The 8461-nt window shown below is 49.1% G+C and overlaps 1 protein-coding gene across 1 annotated transcript in view; it reads left to right on the top strand.

Annotated features, from left to right (window-relative positions):
- Nucleotides 1-77: 77 nt before the first annotated feature.
- The window catches only part of ATAD2 (ATPase family AAA domain containing 2), a 92032-nt gene continuing 83648 nt past the window's right edge, over nt 78-8461 (top strand). Inside the window, exon 1 of the mRNA XM_068237990.1 lies at nt 78-526. Coding sequence (XP_068094091.1) covers nt 311-526 — 216 coding nt within the window. The 5' untranslated portion in view covers nt 78-310. The remainder of the gene's footprint in view (nt 527-8461) is intronic.

The raw sequence follows: 8461 nt of genomic DNA, 5'->3' as shown, positions 1-8461 counted from the left end.
GCGCCCAATGGAATTCATGCGATCTCTTCCGCGCCAAAACTCAACTGCCCGCGAGAACGAAAAGTTGTATCCCTCCGCCGCCATGTCAGTGCCGTGAGAAATAGTCCAAGAAGAGTTCGGTGGCGGTATTCCCGCGGAGCCCGCTTTGCGCCGTAGGACCGCCGGATAGTGACGAGGGACGTGCGTAGGTCGGCCGGGGTGACTCTGCGTTCCGGCGGGAGCGGAAGGAAGCGGCGCGGAGGGATCCGTGTGTGTGAGGAGGGAGATTGTGGCGCCAGAATTGAGCGGTGTTGGCGGTAGAAGAGCCGTCATGGTGCAGCTGCGGAGCTCGTCCGGGGCCAGGAGCGCTGCGGAGCCGGAGGAGGAGTCGCTGCTGGACTCCAGCTCGGAGCTGCTGTTTGTGGAGAGGTTCGGGGGGAGGAGGAGAGGAGCGGCCCCGGCGGCAGAGGAGAGCAGGCGCGCCCGCAGCGGCGGGAGAGGGAAGCCGCAGAGTGACGAGACCTCGCCCCGCTCCGGCCCCAGGAAGGTAACGCTGCCTCTGTCATGCTGGGTGCGGGAGGGGAACCTCTGGTGCTGCACACAGACAATTGTATCACCTTCACGTAGCTAAACGTCTATAAACAGTAGTAACAGATTGTGTAGAGAGATCCTCATACTACAAGGTGGTGGTAAAATTGGTCAATCAAAATTGGATGTGTGTATGTACACTGGGGGGGGGGGGGTCTGGACATCGCTCTGGTGGGAGAAGGGTTACATCATACTGTTGGCAAGAGGAGGGGGGAAGCCTTGACCTTGCTCTCACTAGTGCAGGGTCATTGTCTAAACTTGCAGCGATTCCCGAACTTTTCTGGCCTGGGGACCACTTTCTGACCAAATTTTTCTCTGGGGACCGAGGGGGGATGTCCTAGTGGACAGTGTTGTGCGCAGCGGGTTCCGGAGGGAGGGCTGGGGAGCGGCGGCATAGCTAGCATAGTTGCCCCAGTATGGCTAGTATAGTTACCCCAGTATAGCTAATATAGTGCCCCAGTATGGGTAGATAGCGCCCCAGTATGGGTAGGTGGTGCCCCAGTATAGCTAGTATAGTGCCCCAGTATGGGTAGGTGGTGCCCCCAGTATAGCTAGTATAGTGCCCCAGTATGGGTAGGGAGTACATTTGAAATCGGTGCCGGTAGACTTGGGCGCAGGATACAGCGCTATATGGCTGATCCTGCTTCTGCCAATGTCCGGGCCGATTTAATTACTATTCCCCCTCCACCGCCGCCATGGATAGTGGGGGGAATGAAATAATTCGGCTTCCAGCGATTGCTGGAAGCCGAATTGTGTTTTTAAGCAACTTCGGCTCCGTCTTTGGACGGAGCCGACGTTACTCACTGAGCGCCGCTATAGACTGATTCTCATTACAGTCTATGCTGGCGCTGGCTGCGCCCAAATCTAGCAGCGCTGAAAAGCACTGCTCCGTGGGTAGGTAGTGCTCCAGTATAGCCGTGTCCTTCTCCTGCCCGTGTAACTGATTCACAGCAGCGTGCCCCATGGCTGCTGTGATGAGGCAGGAGAGAGAGCGTGGCTTCCTGTAGCGGTGATGTGTATCGCCGTTACTATGGGAACCGATCGCTCTCTCCTGCTTCCTGCCTCATCACTGCAACCGCGGGGCGCGCTGCTGTGAATCAGTTACACAAGCAGGAGAAGGGAATCTAGAGGAAGCGGCCGCCGGCTAAGTTAACAGCAGCGGGGGAGGGGGGGGGGAGAGGACAGTCCCGCGGCCCAACTGCAAATGTCCTACAGACCAGCAGTGGGCCGCAGACCGGTGGTTGGGGACCCCTGGTCTAAAGGACCACTCCATGAAACCAGTAAGCATTTAAAGATGAACTTTTGCGAAAATCTTAAAATTTAAAACTCATACAAATAAGTACATTTCTCCCAAAGTAAAATGAACCATAAATTATTTTTCTCCTATGTTGCTGTCACTTACAGTAAAGGTGCCCATACACTCGTCAGATTGGCAGCAGATAGATAAGAAATGCATCTGATGGTCTATCTGATGCGTTTTTAGAACATTTTTTACCAGGATAGAATTCCAACAGATTTCAGTTTGAAATCTATTGAAATTCGATCTGATGGCATTTTTTTGCCATCAGATTTCCATTAAGGCCAATGCAAACTGATAAGCAATCTCTTCAGATCGACCTAAATTTTCCACCCTGCAAGTCCGATGGAAATCCATCGAAATCGATCGAAATCGGCCATCGATCGGTCGATTGGCCAACCGATTTGCAATCGATCGATCGGGATCGATCGGTCGGCCAGAAAATCGGCTGAGTGTATGGGCTGCTTAAGTAGTAGAAATCTGACATTACCGACAGGTTTTGGGTTCGTCCATCTCTTCATGGGGAATTCTCAGCATGGCCTTTATTCTTTAAAAATACATTCCCTGAAAAAGATATGTACAATACTGGCTAGCCTCCCCGCTCACCGTACACTTTTTTTGGCAGTTGGACGGAGCAACTGCCATTCACTAAGTGCTTTTATGCTAGGTACACACCATACAATTTTCTGTTAGATTTTCTCTTAGATTTACCTGCCAGATAGCTTTTTTCCATGTTTAGGTAAATCTAACAGAAGCATCTAACAGAAAATTGTATGGTGTGTACCTAGCATTAAACATAACTAAAACCCTAAGAACCCCCCTATGAGAAGATGGACTAGTCCAAAATCTGTGGGTAATGTCAGATTTCTACAACTTAGTGTGACAGCAACTTAGGAGAAAAGTAATTTATGGCTCATTTAACTCCGGAAGAAACGTACTTCTTATTTGTATGTGTTAAAGCCCATACACACGTCGGATTTTAGCGAACGACCCGTCGTTTGAACGTTCCGTCGTTTGAACGTTCCGTCGTTCGGACGTTTCCGCGTCAAATCCGACGTGTGTACAGACTATCGTTCGGGTGATAAGACTGGTTACCAGCGATCCGCCCGGCGGATCGTTGGTAACCAGTCTTATCACCCGAACGATAGTCTGTACACACGTCGGATTTGACGCGGAAACGTCCAAACGACGGAATGTTCAAACGACGGGTCGTTCGCTAAAATCCGACGTGTGTATGGGCCTGTAACGTATGGTAAATTGTAAGCTTTTCGCGACAGAGGTCCTTCAGAGTCTGTAGCCCAAGTCTTTTTATGTAAAGCAATATTACCAGAGCTGAAACGCCACACTCCCGCGGCAAAACGAAGGCTTAATACCCAAATCCTGGAGCAAACGTCAACGACTTTCAAAGTTGTGGATTTTGCTGCTCGGTGAGGCAGAGCTTAGCGCTGTAGTTCTGCCTTAACTGAAGTCAATCTGCATGCGGATCTCTGCCTCTCCCGTCCCATTAAGTGAAGGAAGACTGAGAGCGGCGGGAGAGGCAGAGATTTACTTCAGTAGAGGCAGAGCTACAGCGCTAAGCTCTGCCTCTATCAGGAAGTGCTCCCTGATTCTTGGCCCGGGGGATTTGGGGATATAAAGCCCTCGTTTTGCTGCAGGAGTGCTGCTTTTCAGCACAGGGAATATTGCTTTACATATGTAGCAGATAAAAATAATTATTTTATTAGGCTTCAGACTGTCTTTAACCACTTCCGGATTCTCGGAGCGTATATACACGCCCCTGAATCCTGAAGTGTATACCATGGAAACGGCCGCTCGTATGAGCGGCTGTTCCATGTCAGTTCACGGAGGGTGTCTCCGTGAACACCCTGCGAGCCGATCGGCGGCTCGCAGGGTAAATGTAAACACACGGGGACGATCTTCCCCGGTGTTTACATGTATACGGCGCTGCTGCGCAGCAGCGCCGTAGAGGAGATCGGCGATCCCCGGCCTCTGATTGGCCGGGGATCACCGGCATCTGATAGGCTAAAGCCTATCCCATCAGGCGCAGGACGGAAATCCGTCCTGCGCCGCTCACAGGGGGAGGGAGAGGGAGGGAAGGGGAAGGAGGCCAGGAAGCGCTGCGGAGGGGGGCTTTGAAGAGCCCCCCCGCAAGCGCAAGCAGCCGGCGGCGATCAGACCCCCCCAGCAGGACATCCCCCTAGTGGGGAAAAAAGGGGGGAAGTCTGATCGCCCTGGCTGCTAGCTGATCTGTGCTGTGGGCTGGAGAGCCCACGCTGCACAGATCAGCATAAAATTTCATGGTGTGGAAGTGGTTAAAATCCGGTAGACCTGACAGGTTTTGAACTAGTCCATCTACTTATGGGGAGTTCTCAGTGTTTTTTACTTTATTTTCAAAAGTATTTCCCCGAACAGCAGTTGACGTGCCAAAATAGTAAGATGCCAGCCTCCCTACTTTCTTACACACTATTTTGGCAGTTAGGGCCTGTTCAGACTGCACACATTTCCAGCCCCGTTTTGGAAACGCGTGCAGAAGGCCAACACGCACGACATCAGACAGTGCATAGAGTGCACTGTCTGATGTTCACACTGCATGCGGTCCGGGAACGCATGCTGCACGCAGATTTTGCAAAAACGCGAGTCTGTCCCATTCACTTTTCAGTGATGGGATCAGCCACGCAACGCACACAAACGCGGATGGCATGCGTTCGCATGCGTTGCGTTCCGCATGTGTGGCCGTCCGCGTTTGTGATGTGAACGGCCCCTTAGACTTGGCAACTGCTGTTCAGGAAGTGCTTTTTTTTTGCTGGAGTTGTCATTTAAAGGCAACCCAAGGGGAGAGGGATATGGAGGCTGACATATTTATTTTCATTGTAAACAATCCCAGTTGCCTGGCAGCCCTATTGATCTTCTGGCATAAGTAATGTCTGAGTTAAAACCCTGGCATGTAGCTAATTAAGTAAAACCTGAGTCAGAGCACCTGATCTGCTGCATGCTTGTTCAGGGTCTATGGCTAAAGTAATTAGAGATACAGGATCAGGACAGTCAGGAAACTTGTATTGTTTAAAGGTAAACAAATACGGCAGCCTCCATATCCCTCTCACCTCTGGTTCCCTTTAATGTGAAGAGGGGAGAAATTGAGTCTTTACCTTGCACTGATGTGATGAGTCTCCTTACGCTGGGGGGTGGGAAGATGACCCATTGATCTCGCTGTGACATAAGGGGCCAACTTGCATGGCGAGGAGGTGACCCTTGACCTTGCTGTGACATAAGGGGCCAACTTGAATGTTGAGGAGGTGACCCTTGACCTCACTCTGTTACGATGTGACCCTCCTGATGCTGTGGGTAGAGGGGAAGATGAACCTTGACCGTGCTCTAGTATGATGAGACCCTCTTCACAATGTGGGGAGAGGAGGAATATGAGCCTTGGCCTCACTCTGATGTTGGGTTTAAAGAAAGTTTATGGTGCTTGTATGACATGGGTGACCCAATGAGAAAGTCCATAGGGAGCAGTTCTCCAATCACAGGAACTCAACAACACAGTGCATACAGTGTGTTACTGCATAACGCATGCATTACCCTCTGTGGGGAGTGCATGTGTATAGTACTACTGTGTAACAAAGTAAACCTGAGACAGATGAAATTAAAGTTTTATACATACCTTGGGCTTCCTCCAGCCCCCTTCAGGCTAATCAGTCCCTCGCTGTCCTCCTCCACCACCTGGATCTTCTGCTATGAGTCCAGGTACTTGAGCCAGTCTGGCGTAGTGTGCATGCACACACTCCGCCACTGGGAGCGTTCTACACCTGTGCAGCACGCTCCTGGGTGTAGGAGCGTCAGGTGGCCGGACTGCGCTGACTGGCTAAATTACCGGGACTCATAGCAGAGGAGCCAGGTGGTGGAGGAGGACAGTGAGAGACTGATTGGCCTGAAGGGGGCTGGAGGAAGCCCAAGGTATGTATAAAACTTTTCTTTTCATCCGTCTCAGGTACCCTTTAATTTGTAGTCACCAAACCAAATTTTAACATTCACGAGATCTAGATAGATATAGATATATAATTTTTTTTTTTAAATATGCGTTTTTATATGAAATCTGGAGGGGGGGTTTTAGATATTGATGAACCCCTAGCATAGCATTGCACTGCTTCACCCACTGAAATGCTTAAAGAGAACCCAAGGTGGATCTTCGGGGGGCAGATAGGTCCTCTGCCTAATGACATGGCCCTGGGTACTTGTTGCAGTCTATTGAAATTGACTTTGCTGTGCGGTGTAGGAACTTATTGAATTCCAGTCTGGTAGTATTGATTTTGCTTGGCTTATCTGGTAATAATCAAACCTTGTATGGCAAACTTTAGTAAGTTATTTGATCTGATACTGTAGATAAAATTTAAAACGAAATCTTCATGCATGTGGCCATCCTTCCTCATGTGCTGTTATATTGTTTGCAAGTTTTTTTCTTGGTGCATTTAAAGTGAATCTGAACTCTTGCACAGGACCAGGGCTGTGGAGTCAGTACAAAAATCTTCCGACTCCTCAGTTTATGAAACCTCGACTCCGACTGCACAGGGCTGAAGGAAAACACAGAGCAATGTACTCTGTGTGTATTTAGAGTTTAGCCTGTCTAATTCCCCCTTACCTGTGACTAATCATCGTCTGTTCGTTGTTTTTGTCCTAATGCTGGGATCGTTTCCGGCAGATACATGGCTCAGTAGATAATTTCAGACAGGCCGGATCTGATGTAGATCGTTTTTCTGATTGATTTTCTCATAGAAGTGAATGGAAATCGTTTGAAAAATTGATTGGAACATAAATCTGCCAAAAAAACTTGTGTATTCCCAGCATGAGGCTTGTACACACGCCTGACTAAAGTCGGCTGACCCAACCACCTCAGCCAATAATCAGGTGTGTGTGTATACTGGCTCGCGACCCCCAACCTGCAAGCGATCCGCCCCAGCGACAGCCAATCCCATTGTGCATACCGCGCTCTGCTGCATGTGTGGCGCTGCATTGTCCCTCCGTATAGCAACAGTACGTGTAATCGTCTACACAGCTGACACGCGTCTGTGCCGCCTGGCCTAGGGTTGTTGCCCAAGGGGATTGGGTCCCGATCGATGACATCCATCAAAGGTGTGTATTCACCGCTACTGTCCCTGGGCATTTTCTCCTGTTATGTCTATTGTGCTTCAACAGGTAGATATGAGAAGCACCACTGGAGAACAGCAGTGTGCCATGATCCCTGCCTCTGTGTCCCAAGGGGCATACACAGATCATAGTCTTCTATTGTGCTTAGCTTGTTAGCTTTTGAATCTATGCAAGTCTCTGGTGTGGTTTGCATGTGACTGGAGCAACACCTTGACTTTAGCACTCATCTGAATAAGTAGGTCTGTCTCTAAGGCTGGCATTTAGCAATGAATTTCCATTCAGTAGTACTAGACTTTTGTTATTGTGATGGGGTTTGCAAGACTTTGTTGAATGTGAGATCTGGAAATGCAGCCTGCTATCTTTGTCTACAATACACTTTCCATTATTTCTTTTCTACCTACTGTTATTCATGTCTGTTCTCATCCTTGAGAGGAGAATGCAGGGTCAACAAGTTTTGTTTGTCTTTACAGGCTTTGCAAGATATTGTAATGTTGTAGTGTACTTTTGGATCCTGTAAGCATGAGTCTTGCATTTTACACTTTTCAGACTATTTGTATATGCAGATGTATGGACTATGCAGAGGAATGGTGTTTGCAACTATTTTGCTTTGGCTAGGTTTAGTGAGGATAGTTTCTTTTTACTAGAACAGTGAGAACGGAAAGTGACAGTGCACAGTATCCACCCGTTGCATAGTCAATGAAAAAGTATGCTTCACTGTACTGTTATGCAGTAAAAAAGCACTTTATTCAGATGTCTTTAAAGGATACCTGAAGTGACATGAGATAGACATGTGTATGTACAGTGCCTAGTACACAAATAACTGCTGTGTTCATGTTCTCTGTCTGAAAGTGTTAAATATCAGGTATGTAAGTGGCTGACTCAGTCCTGACTCTGACAGGAAGTGGCTACAATGTGACCCTCACTGATATGAAATTCCAACTATAAAACACTTTCCTAGCAGAAAATGGCTTCTGAGAGCAAGAAAGATAAAAGGGGAATTTCTTATCAGTGAAGGTCACACTTAGGGCTGCACGGTTTTTCGGTTCAAAACCGAAACCGCGGTTCGAGGCAAGACTATCTGCTGATCGTCAGTGCCTTCGGTTTTTCGGTCCGCTGTCTAACTTGCTTCTGGCCCCGCTGTGCGCGGATTGGCCAGAAGCAGTGAATATGCATAAGTGTTAATGGGCGGGGGGGGGGGGGCGGATCCACTCGAGCGAGCGGCGGGCACATACAGCATTACTAATCACTGGCTAGCGATGGAATGACGGCAGCGGTAGGCGGAGCTGTATGCTCTGTACAGCTCCGCCTACCGCTGCCATCATTCCATCGCTAGCCAGTGATTAGTAATGCTGTATGTGCCCGCCGCTCTCTCTAATGGATCCGCCCCCCGCTCATTAACACTTATACATATTCACTGCTTCTGGCCAATCCGCGCACAGCGGGGCCAGAAGCAGTGAT

Source organism: Hyperolius riggenbachi, chromosome 5 (assembly GCF_040937935.1).
Source record: "Hyperolius riggenbachi isolate aHypRig1 chromosome 5, aHypRig1.pri, whole genome shotgun sequence".
Lineage (NCBI taxonomy): Eukaryota > Metazoa > Chordata > Amphibia > Anura > Hyperoliidae > Hyperolius > Hyperolius riggenbachi.
The sequence above is the reverse complement of the archived record's forward strand: the minus strand, read 5'-3'. Positions and strand labels throughout refer to the sequence as shown.